General features: G+C 35.4%; 1 protein-coding gene across 1 annotated transcript in view; it reads right to left on the reverse strand.

The window, feature by feature from the left end:
* Positions 1 to 17500, reverse strand: part of LOC115223083 (vacuolar protein sorting-associated protein 13A) — a 311737-nt gene that overhangs the window by 30943 nt on the left and 263294 nt on the right. Inside the window, exons 51-57 of the mRNA XM_036512095.1 lie at positions 14525 to 14667; positions 10387 to 10458; positions 8091 to 8132; positions 5795 to 5907; positions 4718 to 4859; positions 2160 to 2234; positions 1389 to 1469 (exon numbers count right to left, since the gene is read on the reverse strand). Coding sequence (XP_036367988.1) covers positions 1389 to 1469; positions 2160 to 2234; positions 4718 to 4859; positions 5795 to 5907; positions 8091 to 8132; positions 10387 to 10458; positions 14525 to 14667 — 668 coding nt within the window. The remainder of the gene's footprint in view (positions 1 to 1388; positions 1470 to 2159; positions 2235 to 4717; positions 4860 to 5794; positions 5908 to 8090; positions 8133 to 10386; positions 10459 to 14524; positions 14668 to 17500) is intronic.

Here is a 17500-nt window from a genome sequence, read left to right on the forward strand (position 1 = left end):
TGGAAAGTCCCAAGTAGGATTGAAATCTGGTCAAGTTCACAGAAAGATTTGTAGTAGCTATGTGCTTCCATACATTTGCTTAAACTATCTACTATTATATATCACAATTCACTGAACATACACACATAATGAACAATACATTTACACATTTATCATGATGCTTGCACACAGTGATTGGTAGCAAACAATTATAAATTACAAATTCTTCAGTAGAAGTAAACATCTTGAATGGCCTTGTGATTTAATCACAGTATTTCATTAGTTAGAAGTTGTTTGAATACTTTCTGTTCCATAAACGTCGGGCTACAGCAGCAGATGCTGAGGGACAGCACCATAAAAACAGAACTAGACAGAAGAAACTTCTGGATATCCATGCCACCAATTGATCGATGACAAAGTAGTTTTCCAGTAATTCAATAGATAAACAAATGAATATATACAGAGACGACTTTTCCTTTTTGTTTTTTGTTTTATCCAACACCAACAACACTCTCTGCAACCACATCGACATTCACTTCACATTATTAAAAAGTGGTTCAAGGTGGCGAGTTGGCAGAAACATTAACATGTCAGGCTTAGTGCTTAGCGACATTTTGTCCATCTTTACATTCTGAGTTCAAATTCTGCTGAGGTTGACTTTACCTTTCATCCTTTCAGGGTCAATAAAATAAGTACCAGTTGAACACTGGGGTTGATGTAATTGATTAATCCCCTCCTTGGAAATTGCTGATGTTGTGCCAAAATTAGAAATCATTATTAAACAGATGTTTGTTTATATTTGTTATCAAGTATTCATCACAAAAAAATAGCTAGGTTACAAGATGTATTATAATGTAATATGTTTCAAGTTTTATTTACATTATTTATAATTGACAGATATCTGTCATCCTCTTGTTTGTTGTTAACACAACGTTTCACCCTCCAATAGGTGTCTTGGGGAAATTTGAACCTGGGTTCTCATTCCTAAAGTATTTTTCAATGTTGTTATTGTTATTATTACTATTATTTAAGTCACTGCTTGGAATCGAACTCAGAATCTTGGGGTTAGTAGACTGTGCTCTTAACCACTATGCCATATGCCCATGAGCATATGGCATAGTGGTTACGAGCGCAGGTTACTAACCGCAAAATTTCAAGTTCGATTCCAGGCAGTGACCTGAACAACAACAACAACAACAACGAAAAATACCTTAGGAATGAGAACCCAGGTTTGAAAATTTCCCCAAAACACCTGATTATGGTCCGAGGGTATATCAGCTGAAATGTTGTGTTAACAAACAAGATGAGGACAAATATTTGTCAATCGTAAATAATGTAAATAATGTACATAATTCCTCATCTGTTAAACATAAAAGTGTTTTAAGTTTTATTTAAGATAAGACTTTTACCTTGAGAGGAGAGCTGACTTTAACGAGCTTCCTTCCATGAGATATGTCTACATCCCAGACAAAGCAGTATTTTGTGTTGTTCTGAAATGAAATTTGATAAATCAGTCACATCAATAGTTTTATTAAAATTTTTTGAAAATTGAAATATAGAAACTGATACTCGCTACCCTTAGACCCCCAAAAAGCAAAAAGGGAAAATAAAGAGAAAATATTGTGGGTAAGTGTTTCCCTGCCATCAAAATACAAATTTCATATTGTAATAAATGAATACTGGGTAGCAATTGTTGCTTTATTGAATAGACATAAGAACACTATACAGAGCTGTATATGATGTTGTCAGAGACAAGAACAACAACACTGACAACAACAGAAAACACTGATCATAATTTCAATGATTATGTTGTTAATTTGTTTATTCATTTATTTAATAAAAAAAAACAAAATAAAATTTACATCTCCATCTAACCCCTACACACAGGTTGATAATGGTGGATATTTCACATGGTTCGATGGAGAAGGTGTCAACAATTGAGCAAAGGGAAACACGGAATATAGTCTGTCCATCCAATATAAAAATGATGATGATGATGATGTTAACACTCACCATTATCATGTAAACAACAACAATGATGATGATTAAAATATTTATGCCATAAATATATTCATTCATTTATTTAAAATTTCAGGATTAAAAATATTTCAATATTTACTGAAAAAATCCCATGAAAGACCTCAAGCAGATCTGAACCTGCCTTTGACTGGCTTACTCACCTTAACTGGTTGCATGGGTATTAGTTTGTGACATGCTCTGGCATAAGAGAGTGTCATTGGGTCAAAGCCATCAAACTGGAAAGAAATATAGAAAAATTAATAAAAAATAAATGAAACCAAAAAAAGGTTCAAGGTTCTGCAAAGTTAACTCGGTTGTCACAAACTCACATGGAAGATTCTTTGTTAAACACATGTAGAGGCTGTCTCATTGGTTGAAAGAAAGACAAAGGAAGTAGAAGATTTCTGATACCAACCCACCCAAGACCACCCCTGGTGATATGATACAAACTTCTTGTTTGAAAGTGGTCTAAATTAAAACCTTTTTTTCGAAGTTTCATGTTAATTTGTTCTAAACGCCAGCTTAGTAATGACAGGCATTTTACTAAATGCTTCATTATTTCTTGGAATTAAGTGAATATTTCACTAGAAATATGTCCACTGCAAACGTTTGCTATATACTTGATGGACAAACAATTGAAAAATGCTTGCTTGTCAGTGAGTTCAGTCAAGAGTGTGAGTCTTTGCTCTCAGAGCTGGTTTATGTGTTAAAGTTCCTAACATATGTTTGCTATGAAGTTGATGATCAGAAAATCGAAAGAGGCAGTTTGTCAGAGAATTCAAGGAAAAGATTCTGTCTGATAATGTTGGTTTCAAATTTTGGCACAAGGCCAGCATTTTCGGGGGATGGGATAAGTCAATTACATCAACACTGGTGTTCAACTGGTACTTCTTTTATCAACCCCAAAAGGATAAAAGGCAGTTGACCTTGGTAGAAATTCTGACTGATAATATTGGTTCCAAGTCTTGGCACCAGGCCAGAAAGTTTGGGGAAGAGTGTAAGTCGACTACATCATGGTTCCTTTCTTCCACCCTGAATGCTTCAATAGGTCAAGGATGAGAGGATAAAAAAAAAGTGTTCCTCTGTCTGCACACAACTAAATGGACATGTAACACAATTACAAAAAGCATAGTATATTTACCAAGTCATCCTTTTCTTGAAACTCAGAGCCCCTTTTTACTGAATACCATCTTTCAAATGCTCCCGCCCAATGTTTTACAAACCCACCCTAAAAACACCCTGAAACAAAAAAAAAAAAACAAAAAAAAACAGCAGTCTATTTTAATCAAACAGAAGATATTTTTGAGCAGTGATTTATTATCAGGTATTTTGCCTGTCTTTTCATTCAGAGTTCATGAAAAAGAAAATACCAATTGAGTACTGGGGTTGATGTAATTGACTTACCTCTCCCCTGAAATTGCTGGCCTTGAGCCAAAATCTGAAAACAATATTTTTTTATACTACCATACTCAGTTGTACCTCAGTTGACAAACAATTTTTCAAACAGAAAATGTGACAAACACTTCCCAAGCAATGAGCACACAAACCAGCAACAACAGTCAGTGACAAGCTTGGATTCCCCCCCCCCCCGGGCCTTCTCTTGAATTTCCTATCAGTAAAATAATTTCAGTTTACAAAAACTTCAAGCAACAAATGACCTTCAGGAATTAATTAAATCTAAACCGAAGTTCCACTGTATTTCATTTCCAAGGAAAAATATGACCCCTCTAAACATGTCAGACACTTAGAAATAGTGTTGCCCCTTGCTAATGCTGCTCCTCAGACTTCTCTTCAATCTTAAGAACTTCTGATATTGCAATCCCCAATGTGTTTACTTTGTTGCAAGTGAAGCCTTGCTCATTGGTCAGTTGGCATTTATTTTGGGGACATTATCTATTAGGAGGATATTTATGTGGAGGAAGAAAGATTTCCTATCTGAAAAAAAAAAAAAAAAGAAGCCTGCCAGTTGTTGGTTTGTTTCCCTCCATTTGAGAATGTCTACTCTTTATCCTTGGGTCATTCAATGCCTTCTTTATGACTCAGATTTAGTTGACAAAACTCTGCATAAGTTTACACAATACACACTCAAGTATATACATATATACACACATTCGAACCGTAATGCACTTAGTCATACACACGTGTGTGTGGGTGCATATATATATTCTTTTCTCCTTTTGCTTCTATCACTCATTAGACTGCAGCCATGCTGGGGTGGGGGTAAAATCCACTTTAGTGGTTCCTTTTAAGTCTGATACTCTTTACTGACCCACTAAATTACAAGGATACAAAACAAGCCAACACTGGTTGCTAAGCAGTGGGGTGACACATACACACACACACACATTAGGATTCCTTGCAGTTTCCATCCACCAAATTCACTCAGTAGGCTAAGGCTACAGTAGAAAGCATTTGTTCAAGGTGCTGAGCAGTGGGACTAAACATAAAAGCATGAGGTTGTGATGCAAACTTCTTAACCACCTCAGCATGTTTGCATCTCATATGTTTGCATCTGATAGCGATCCTTGTCATTGAACGTTGGTAATCACCAATGTTTACTAATAAGAAACAACAACAGACAAAAAGAAATGAAGAAAACAGTGTTACAGACACAATCCCTGTTCACCACAAACACAAGTGCACCAGTGGAAACCAGTAACCAACAATCACTTTGCTGCACAAAATACAACATTAAAATCAAAAGAAATGAATTACTTACTTGCAATGTCATCTGATTCTTGTCAAGATTCTCAGTTGTTGCATAATCAAAAGTATCAGGGAATGGTTGTATTGGGAACAGCTTTACCATATTACCAATGTTTGACAATGCCTTGGGCAGGAAACTTAAACCATCGATTTCACTAAAACAGAAGAATCAGAGAACACATCAAAGAACAATTCTGATGTAATTGTTTTTGCTTTTTAAATTGCATTTTAACTGTTTTTTATCTTATATTTTACATTAATCTTTTTGTTACCATATTTCTGTTGGAATACTTTATAAAATAAACAATCATTATTAAGTTGGTGTTTAAGGAGGCCGGCTAGCAGAACCATTAACAAGCTGGATGAAATGCTTAGAGGCATTTCATCCGTCTTCATGGACAATTTTGTTTTACATCCGTTCAAGACTGGTAAAATAAGTACCAGTTGAGTACCGAGGTCAATATAATCAACTTATTCCTTCCCCAAAATTGCTAGCCTTGTGCCGAAATTCTAAAATCATTATTAAGTTGCTATTTGAAACAAATTAACAAGAGATTTTGATGGGAAATTTTAATTTAGATCAAATCAGGAAGTTTGGATCATAGACTCAGGAGCTGTTTTAGGTAGGTTCATATCAAAAGAGTTAAAACAGGAAGTTTGCGTCATAAAAGCAGGGGTGGTGTCAGATAGGTTGGTGTCATAAAGGGGTAAATTTGAAGATTTTTGGAGTATTGTCACTTGTGAACTTCACTCTGTTGTTGCTTAACTTCTGGTCAATCCTGATAGTGCAAACAAACTTATGATCAAATATATTTGTATTTGTGACATGGTATATCCAGAATTACATTATCTAAAATGTCAAAGTAGAGTATGACTTGAAGGAAATTCAGGTGCTATTTTTAGCAGGTTAAGTAAATAAAAGCAACCTCATTGTCTCATTGAACAAGATCTGTTAGGCAGGTGACCCTTTTTTCTGAAATGCATGTTGATTGCTTGTGCATGTATTAGCTGTGTCACACCATTTATACATGCAAATATACATTAATATTCAGTTCTTTATGTGTAATATGCAATAAAAAAATATACTTACTCATCATCTGGAGAGGTTGTCCAATCTGGAGAAGTGATCACTTTTTTTTCTTCTGTACCATTAGCATTCTTTTTCTGAATCACTGAACAGCCTTGGACTTTTTCTTCAGGATTCTAAGAATAGAAACAATAAAACAACACAATTTTCAAATGGTAAATATATATATTTTATTATTTTACTTAGGCATTATGATACTAATAACTTGGTATTAGAACTCAATATATATGTTTCAGTACAAAGTATCAGTCGAGCAGTAATGAGAGCAGTAATAAGGAATTAAAATGACAACAGAAAAAAGAAATTGTGCTGTGAACTACATTAGCTTACAGCTGTTTCGTTTATAAGATGCAATACACTCTTAGTTGCATGATTATGAATCACCCTGTGACTTCATCGGAGGTTCAAACTGAAGTGCAAATTGCACTTGTGTTTGTGTGCATGTATAAGTATATATAAATGTGTGTATGTGTGTGTGTATGTGTGTGTGTGTGTGTGTGTATATATATATATATATATATATATATATATATATATATACAGGGTGTTAAAAAATCTAATATATTCTTTTGTAGTCTTATACCATCTTATAAATATTTATTTTGCAATAAAATACTTACTGTGGAGACACTTTTTGAACACCCTGTATAAACCAAAAGCATGCGTGTTTGAAAAGATTAATTGAAAGTGCTTGCACACACTAGGAAAAAAACCCATGCTAACATCTCTTCAGTTATCCAGCCAGCTGGATTACTATTCTACTACTCTCCACACCAGAGCAGCATTTCTCACTGCCCACCCCTTATTCACCATTCACTACATCCACCCCTCAACAATTATACTTCGTTCTTTATACTGGTTTCAAATTTTGGCACAAGTCCAGAAATTTCAGGAGTGGGGGTTAGTCAATTACACCAATCCCAGTGCCCAACTGGTACTTATTTTATTAACCCCAAAAGGATGAAAGACTAAGTTGACCGTGGCAGAATTTGAACTCAGAACATTAGGACAGGTGAACTGTTGCTAAGCATTTTGCCCAGCTTGCTAACAATTCAGCCAGTTCAGCCCCTTCTTCATTCATTATATTCACTCCTCACCTATTCCCCATTTCTCACTCTTGCAACCTTTACTGACCACTATGGGTTCTTTTTCCCATTCACTTCAACTCATCTTTTATGTTGAGGGTCCACACAAACCCCACATCATCACTGTTTCCTCTTCCACACCTCCTTGATCACTTCCATATCCTCTTCTAAAACATGAGCAGTTCTTCTGCAGCAAGAAACCAGTTCTATTCTAACCCCTTGCCACATACTTTAAATGCTCTTCTCCCAGCAGAAAGCTACCTCTCCTGGGTTTTATAGCCTTGCAAGCTGCACAGCAACCACAATAGCATTTGAGGCATTAAAAACGCTCCCAGTGCAAGCCATGAAGGTAGGGCATCCAGCTGTAGAAACCATGCCAAAGCAGACATTGGAGACACAGTGTAGCCCTTGAACCCATCGGATCCTGTTACACCATAAAATGCAAAGCTATGAAATGACGATGATGATGAAAACAACGACATGTTATTCATAATATTTTGATTAATTTGAATAACAGCAATTAGATCTGTGATCTAATTGCTATTTATTGGTTATTTATGGAGGTGTGGGGGAGTGATATCCTCTTGCTTATAATTTTACATAAATTCTTTCACTACCATATTTCTGTTGAAAATCCCAGTCCATGTTTCAATTAATATTTTTTTTAATAATGAATTTAGTAAAATAACTTGTTGGTATTTGTTTTGGTGGTGAGCTGGCAGAAGTGTTAGCACACTAGCTTTGCCTTTCATCTGTCTTTACATTCTGAGTTCAAATTCCGCTGAGGTCAACTTTATCTTTCATCTTTTCAGGGTTGATAAATTAAGTACCAGTGGAACACTAGGGTCGATGTAATTTCAGGCCTTGTGCCTTTAGCAGAAAAGATTATTATTAAGGCAGCAAACTGGCAGAATCGTTAGCACACTGGGCGAAATGCTTAGTGGCATTTCATCTGTCTTTATGTTCTGAGTTCAAATTCTTCTGAGGTTGACTTTGCCTTTCATCCTTTCAAGATCGATAGATTAAGTAAGCTGGGCTTGACGTAATCGACTTACCCTCTCCCCCAAAATTGCTGGCTTTGTGCCAAAATTTGAAATGATATTAAGTTGGTGTTTGAAACATGAATCCACAAGAAATTTTGATATGAAATTATAAATGAGATTACTTTAAGACAGGAAGTTTGCGTTGTAGCAGCAGGAGATGTACAAACTTACCTTGACAGAATGATGCAGTGTCACAACAGCATGACAACCAAGCTGATAACGATAAAAAATAAACATTATATGTGTGTGTGCGTGTGTGTGCAAATATATAATCAAATAATTCACAAACGTGAGAATTTAGATATAAACAGAGAGCCTGGCAAAGATTTATATAACAAAAAAACAAATCCAACAAAAGCCAAAATTACAATATATAACAATTTTGACTATATTTTGACTTTGTCACATTTATTCCATGTCAGAATCTTTCATCTTACAGCTGTTCTAAATCACAAACCTGCTATGTTTATTGTTTTGTATCAGAGTGGAGTTTCTTTTCCCTTCAAGGGGGGGGGGTGCTGAAAAGTTCCTAGTTCTGGGTAAAAGAAAATACAGGAGGATCAGTTATGATTTTATTCAACGTATTCCCCTCTCAGATTCATACACTTATTGCAGTGGTCCTTCAGTTTTTCTAAGCCCTGTAAAAAAACCTGGAAGTTTGGGCCTCCAACAAGGCCTTTCTTGACACCCTTCATATATATCTTCTTGGACATTTAGCTTTCATAACTTTCAGTTTTGTACTCTAGTATTCTTTCAATTTCAGTCAACTCCACATTTCTGTCATCTCCACATTTGCTTCTTCTCTGTACTCCTTGTCACTTCAGCTTAACTTGCCCTGTTGTAAGCTTTGAGACCAAGTTCTTGATTCTGAGTATATCTCAATGTGTTGCTACTTATCACAGCATTCGATGAGTCATGGTTTCTTTCACCTCTCTCCCACCAATCTTGAAAACCCCTTAGAAAAAATGGTCTCATGTATTGCCCCCAAAATAGAGGAGGATATAGCATCACATGATGTGGAAGACAACTGAAAGCTCCTATGTTGAGGGCTACTGACCAGATCTGTGGATGGTGCAAAGTCCTCTCTCAACCGAAGGTAATGTAGTTGACAGGGCCATTAGGGAAAAGAAACAGGCATGGAAGGACTGGAAGAATGGTGGTGATAGGGAATTGTATCAGACTGCCAGAAGGGAAGCTAGGAGACAGATCTACTTAGCAAGAGGGGAAGCAAATAAGAAAAATTTGTCAATGTTCTGCATCCTGAGGACCAAAGACATGAAGTGTTTCATGTTACAAGACATTATGTGAGAGCGAATCGTGATGTCATAGGAGAGAAATGTGTCCGCATGGATGATGGCTCACTTGCAGTTAATGAGGCTGCAAGGAGAAAGACTTGGAGACACCACTATGAGAGGATGCTAAATGAAGAGAAAGGTTGCTAAATGAACAGTTTTTTTTATTGTAGAGTCAGAGATAGGCTCAGATGGTTTAGTATCAAAATAATTAAGCATACAAGATAGTTTTTAAACTGTGCTGCCCAACGTCCATCCCATGGGCTGGATCTGGCCCACAAAGCCTTAGAATCAGGTCTATTAGCCAGTCTTCAGCATATTCCTTAATATTAACCCAGAAGCTTAATACTGTTATTTTTCTTCGATTAATAAATGATTATTGGCTCCCAATAAACACTTCTCAAAGCAGCTTCCTACTCTGTGCTCTGTGTATGTTGTGTGTGCATAGCTGTCACTATAGTAATAAATTTCAGGTTTTGTTTGTCCATGTTATTGGAGGCCCTGTGCTTGCAAAAGTTCCGCCCCTCTACTAGTGGGGCAGCATGGCATATGTGTTTTTTCCGCCTCTGCCCCCAAGAGAGGTGCTGCCTGGGGGACATGCCTTCCCCCAACCCCAAGCAAGGGCCATGGGCACTGACATTGTGTTAGCAACACTTCACAACTAATTTCGAATTTTGCTCATCCATGGCATCAGCCAGAAAAATCAGAAAGGCAGACTAGGAGAATGACAGGTTTAACAAGGTCTGGAATAATTTGTGGAATCAAATACAAAATGTCTCTGCCTGATTTGTGGTGAAACAGTCACAGTTCCAAAAGTTTAGAATGTGAAACAGCATTACACATTAAAGCACGCTTCGACCCATAATTGTTATGAAGGAGATCAATGTAAGGAGAAAGTGCTTTTACTTCAAATAAAATCAATATTTTCAGTTCTGAATAATTTTTTCAAACCATTTCAAGTAGTATTAAAAGATGAAAGACTAGAAATGTGAATCTGGCCCACTGGTGCTGTTGTTTCTTAAATCCAGCCCATGTTTGGAAAAGGTTGGGCAGCACTGCTTTTAAACATCAAATATATTTCCACATTCTAAGCTTGTATTTGGTTTCAGCCTCTGAAATAAAGTTGATGTTTTAATGTAGAAATATGAATAAAAGACAAATGAATGCACACTTACTTCATTGATGACTTGTAAAGCAGGGAGTTCCCTCACCAGTGTAATATCTGAAGCTGTGGGGGACATCAAGGCCTGCAAACATACAAATATGAAATGTTCACTAATATGGCAAAATAAATAAATTAAATGTCAAAATGTTTGAGATAAATGAAATATTTTTAATAAGGTTATCATTTTTCAGACATCATTAGAGATGAAAAATGGTTTAAATATTTACACCTGTTTTGATTTGATATCCAATCATCAACAAGTGCCATACTTATTCCAGAATGTGGACGTATAACCAAACTGTATTTTGAACTTGAAATCTTTATTTCTAAACCTAAGGGTAGCAATAGCCCAACCTCCCCCGCTAATCTACAAGGCTACTGATGACGCATGTACTAATATCTTACATTTTTTTAGGTTATCTAAATATATTTGTCACTGAAAGTTGTAACAACAAAGAAATTATATTATAGATCAGTGCATGTGTATATGTACGCTGGTTCCACATAAGAAGTCCTCACGTTGGGACTACATAGAAAACACCCAGCACACTTTGCAAAGTAGCTGGTATTAGGAAGAACATTCAGCCATAGAAACTTAGCAAAATCCGACTGAAACCTAGTGCAGCTCTCCAGGTTGTCAGCTCTGGTCAAACTGTCCAAACCCATGCCAGTGGAAAGCACCCATACAGGCCCCACACAAAAGGTATCCATACTAGTACCACATAAAAAGCATCCATGCTGGGCCCTCATAAAAAGTACTTGTGCTGATGCAAAATAGAAAGAACCTTTGTGCTGGTTCCACTAAAAAACACCCAGCACATTCTGTAAAGTGGTTGGCATTAGGAAGGGTATCTGACCCTAGAAACCATGCTGCAAAAGACAACTGGAACTTGGTGCAACTCTCTGGCTTGCCAGCTCCTGTCAAACCATCTTACACCTGTCAGCATGGAAAATAGATTGTTAAATGATAATGATGAGGATGATGATGATGATGACGACGAGCTGGTTTGGCATTCCTACAGATTTGCCAGTCCACTGTCTTGGATAGGTACTTTTTTTATTAATCCCAAAAAGATGAAAGGCAAAGATGACCTCAGCAAGATTTGAACTCAGGGCATTGCAACAATACTGTGAAGTAATCTAACTGATGTTCTAACAGCTCAGCCAATTTATCACTTACATATCCATACATTTGCATGTGTGTCTGCATGTACATATATGTGAATTCTCTCTCTGAGTAGAGCACTGGCACAGTTTAGGCTATCTGTTGTGCATGTGTGTGTGTGTGTGTGTGTGTGTGTGTGTGTGTGTGTGTTTGTGTGAGTGTATGTCTCTATGTTTGACTAAGTATTTGTTGGTGTAAGGAGTACAAAGAGGTAGAACTGGAAACGAAGAGTCGTTTGTGTGCAGGCGAATTCTAGAGGTTAAGTCCCATTGTGATACTTATTGCATGCAACTGGGTACATAACAGATAGAAAGGTATGTTCCTTCAATATAGCACACTAATCAAGTATATCAAAAGCAGTTGAAAGATCCTGGTAAAGGGGGAGAAAAGAGAAACAATGAGGTTAGGAAGACGTGTAATGAACGGGCAGATCAATGGGCTACAGGGTTTGCTTGAGAGGGGGTAAATTAGAACTGGACCTAGGCTAGGGGCTATTATTGAAGTTGTTTAATATCTTTAAAGTATTTAAACATCTGGGTAACCTTATGTATACAAGAAAGGCAAAGGTCTACTTTATAATTTAGTAGACTTTCACTATTAGATTTCCTTAAAATTTCAAATAGCTCCATGCATCTATTGGCCAGAACCACAGACACTACTCAACCCTACCTAGTGCATAATTTGCAAGTACCTGATTCTGTCAGAATCCTAATCTTAGTCCTTATCTGTGTATATGCAGCACAGAATTTTGTCAGTGAACAGGTTGCGGTCTCAAAGCGACAAAAATATTTTGGCAAATTAAATTTAAATGTTGAAGTGAATCTAACGGTTTTTGCATGTTTTTTTAAATGGTTTATAAACACCTTCCATGCTCCAATTGTTTTTGTTTTAGCACACAATTTCAGATCAGGTCACTTGCAAGTACATCTCCATAATATATATATTATATATATATATATATATATATATATATATATACTTGGAAATGGATGTGTGGCATTCAGTTAAACAAATATAATATAAATAATATATTTAGTTGTGTGTGTGTGTATATATATAATATATATATATATATATATATATATATATATGTATGTATGTATATATATGATGGCTGTCCACTCGTGACCGAGGAAGACCATTGCCGACCTTCAGGAACATTGTGCGCTCTAGGACTAACTTATATTTTGCATTTGTGGCTCCGTTGGTGGCTAATGAGACCTGCTCTTGACAAGCATACACGACTGCAAACATTGCAGACCAAGCTTTCCTCATTCACTATACGAGCCGTGCGCTTTCGTGCTCACTTAAGTTCTTCGTTAAAGGCCTTTGATATGCAGGACACTGACTGGGAGAACAATGCCTGTCATCGCCACAGATAGAGGAAGCAAGTTAAGGAGGGGATCGACACTTTTGAGAGAGCACGTATGTGTGTATATATATATATATGTATATATATATATATATGTATGTATGTATATATATATATATATGTATGTATATATATATATATATGTATGTATATATATATATATATATATATATATATATATATATATATATATTATTTATATTATATTTATTAATTGAACACCATGCATCCATTTCCAAGTAAGTTTATCATAACCTTTTTGATGCAACTCTATACTGTTTCCTTCCTGTGTCCTTCTCTAATTCTCCTTTTCTCCCCTCCTTCTTTCACCGTTTTCTACCCCCTCTCTCTCCCTTTCTCCCCTCTTTCCCTTTTTTCTCTCTCTCATTGCTCACATGTGAACATTGTCCATCTTTCTTTTCCTGCATGAACATTCAAAGGACTGGATATTTCTTTTTCTCTCTTCTATCTTTTCACTTTTCAAAGAAAATATTCTTCCCAGCATTCACTATTTTCCTCTCGTTCTGGTCTAACAACCCCCCATGTTTGTTTTCATTCGGTTTCCTTGTATGTTTCCACTGTCCTGTTTTTGTTCCCAACTTTGACCCTCCATAAATCCTAAATTTTATTTTAGAATTTATGGGAGCAACTGACTGGAATTCTTATGTTTACAAGAGCTAGGTAGGCATCTCCAACTAGCAGGCCATGCTACTCCAGACTGATGATGAGCAAATACTCAGAAACTAGTCTCTGGTTGCAGGCGTAGCTGGGTGGAGGTGCTTATCTCCCCCTTGTAAACATAAGGACACAGGAAATGTGTCAAGGCCGATAGGAAGCGTTGCTGTTTCCTAGGGCTAAATAGCAGTAATATGATTCCCTTCATGGGACTGCCACATTAAGTTGACAGTATACAACTACTTTATTAATTAATTTATTTAATAAACATCTAAGTTAAATCTTATTCTAATTAAGTAATATATACAAAAAAAATCATCATGTTAAGTTATACACATAATGCTAGTACAAGCTATGAATATTAGAATTAAAAATAGAAAATGGGTCTATTAAACTTATTTACTTAAATGTAATACTACATAACAAATAAACCTTCTAACTATTAAATAATATATTGTCTTACAAAACTATTTCTCAAAGTAAATTATATGTAATACGTTAAATCACATTATAAAAATAATAATAAACATAATAAATTAGATAGATATACGTATTGTAGCTAATAATTATCAAGAAACCATATATAAATTAATATTTTAACAATAATAATAATAATAATAATCAAACATAATACAATTCAAAAATTAAATAATATTGTTAAATAAAAACGTTACTTATCTTATTGATGAATAATTTATAATATTTTTACATTTTATAAAAGAGGAAAAAAAACTGAGAGAAGAAAAAAACATGTCTGGATTAATGGTTCCACACTACACACACACACACACACACAATGTTCAAAAGAGGGTTTATGAGGGTTGTTGTACCCTAAGCCCTATTATATCTTCATCAGCACTGTTGCAATAAAGTATAACTGTGCTATCAAAGAAAATGTGACAGTGCACCGATTCTGTTATGGTTGTTTTTGCTCACCTCATAGACATCACTAATTACACTAATGGCAGCTGGTGTTACATTCAGTTGGAAAACATCCTTGGAGTTTATGATGATGTAGTTACATACACTTGTCTCATTGTCTTCATGGAGCTGCCCATCAACTTCATCCGATAAGGAACCTACATTGAAACAACAGAAGTATAACATGGTGGGAAAATAGAAGCAGAGAACATATGTAATCAATAGAATAGTTTATATATTAGTTAGGTAAAGTGTGAGCTAACATAATGTTTTAAATCAATTGAAATTGTACTTATATGGAGATCAAAAATTATTAGTGTCAATAATAATGATTTTCAAAATGTGCAAGGGAGATAAGTTTGAAATTTAAACTGAATAGAAATTACAAGTAGTTATGTGGTGGTGAACGAGATTGTTATCTGGTAGTTATTGTGACAAGTCTGGAGTGTTTAGTTTTATATATTTGTCATAAATAAAAGGATTTGACATTTCAAAAATAGTTAACAATGTTCATTTATTCAATGAAGTTAAAGGATTAAGTGAGAAAAGATTATTTTTGATTGAAAACAAAGAATAAGCACTTTGTAAGACATTGTATAGAATTATCATTTTGGAAATTTCTTGCCTGGACAAAGATTGAGACTTTATAGAAAGCATGCTTCATATTGATAACGAGTTCTATATATATATGATAATTAATTTATATACACGAGAAGTGCAGTTAGCAATGGAATATATAAAAAAAACAAAAAGCAAAATAAGTCTGGAGGAAAGTGGAAAGGGTCTATGGTGGCCAGAAATAAAACTCCACAACAGGGTTCACCTTTCTTCATGGTACACAAATTAATCTAATTAAATTTTATTGTAGTTAGTTGAGTATAACACAAACATTTAACATTTCATGCAAAAAGCAAAAGAAAAATATTACAAAAATTTTTAAATCCAACATAAAAATGAATGGTCAGCCATTTTTGCTGCTCAAAACATAAAATAAACAAAATATTTTTTAAAGCACAATTAATTAAAAACTCAAATTGCATGAAACTGAGAAGGATAGAGACAAAAAATAGACAATAAGACATTTTGACGGAAATTATAGCTGAACATTTTCATCATGTGTAAAACCAGATGAACATGTAGTAACTTCAATGTTATGGAGGGAAAAATAAATATCAGAAAAACGTTTGTAGATATTAAAAAATACACCGTAAGATACCATGTGTTATACTGATACAACTTCACTGAGAATGTCTTCGTTTTTTAAGACTGATCAATATTATTTCAGTGACAATATCTCACACCCACATCCAAGATGTGTCTCCTTGTGCCACGTTTAGAAACGATATTCTTGGTTTGAGATTTTATATTGCCTGTGGACCCTATAAAATCATAAGGCAGAAGAGTGACTTGAAATAAGTGGTTTTATTCTCACAGATCATTTGTATTAAACCCTTTTCTTATCACCTTTCTGTAGAAATACACTGACTTCACTTCTATTAATTCTTGAAATAATGAAGGATTAAGTAAAATAACTTTGTCATTATTCAGCTGGCATTTGAAACGTAAATTAGCACAAGATTTTGAAGAAAGGTTTTAATTATTTAGATCACTTTAAACTAGAAAGTTTGTGTCACAAGGAGCCGTTTCAGAGCGATTGGTATGAAGTAAGGCTGAAGAATAAGTGATTGCTCGTTACTCCAAGTGTTCTCAAGTTTGTCAATGTTGCTGTTGTTGTTGTTGTTTGGATCAAGGTCAGCTCTAGTTTACCAGACATTCTAACCATGACCATCTCAATCTGGACTATATTATCCATACTACACTTATTAATTATGAAGGTAGAATGTAATGTGAGGGAAATTTAAATGCTGTTTCTAACGAGTCAAGCCAGTGAATAGATGATCCCTCATTGGCTTATTATTTCAATCATTAATAAGGTGGCGAGCTGGCAGCATCATTAGCACACTGGACAAAATGCTTAGCAGTATTTTGCCCATCACTATGTTCTGAGTTCAAATTCCGCTGAGGTCGACTTTGCCTTTCATCCACTCAGGATTGGTAACTTATGTACCAGTAAAACACTGGGGTTGATGTAATCGACTCAGTCCCCTCCCACAAGCTGCCCTTGTGGCAAAAGTTTGAAATCATTATTTCAATCATTAATTAAATGAAGGCATGTGGCTTAGCAGTCAGGGCATTCGGCCCCTGATTATAAGGTCATGAGTTTTCTCTACTAAAATAAATAAATCAAAGAAAATTGTACCAAGCTTCCTGTCTTTACGGGGGCAGAGTGTGATATGATGGATATTTAGCTGCTCTTTCTAACCACATACCTGCTCTCTCAATGGCTTGTTACTCCAGCCATTAATTGAATAAATAATGTACCAAATGAAAACTTCAGAAAAAACATGAGCAAAAAGAGAATTTCAAGGTGGTGCAGCTGAGAGGTGGGGGAGACACACAGCAGTTAGGGGTGGATGCAATATCGGTAATGAGGGAGGGAAGAGACAAATTAGTCAGGGTCAACTGAGTGATGGTGGCTGGAAAGGCAGAGAAGTCAATTGGAATACAAAAGGCAGTGAGAGAACACAGTATGTCACATCATATTGCTTGATGTTCAAAGGATTGCTTCAAATTTACTTTTTTAATACAAAATCAAAGTGGTGAGCTGACAGAATCATTACTGCACTGGAAAAAAATGCTTAGCAGTATTTTTTCTGACTTTTGTACTGAGCTCAAATGGTCGACTTTGCCTTTCATCCTTTTGGGGTTGATAAAAAAATATCAGTTGAATACTAGGGTCAAAGTCACTGATTTATCCCCTCCCCCAAAATTGCTGACCTTGTGTCAAAATTTGAAATCAATATGTAATACAAGATCAATAAATGAACACATAACAACATGTAAATAATACACATGCATATTGGTAGGTGCAACATAAGCCTTGTACAAATGTACATTGATAACATGAAGTAGTTGCAGATTTGAAGAAAG

Source organism: Octopus sinensis, linkage group LG22 (genome assembly GCF_006345805.1).
Source record: "Octopus sinensis linkage group LG22, ASM634580v1, whole genome shotgun sequence".
Classification (NCBI taxonomy): domain Eukaryota; kingdom Metazoa; phylum Mollusca; class Cephalopoda; order Octopoda; family Octopodidae; genus Octopus; species Octopus sinensis.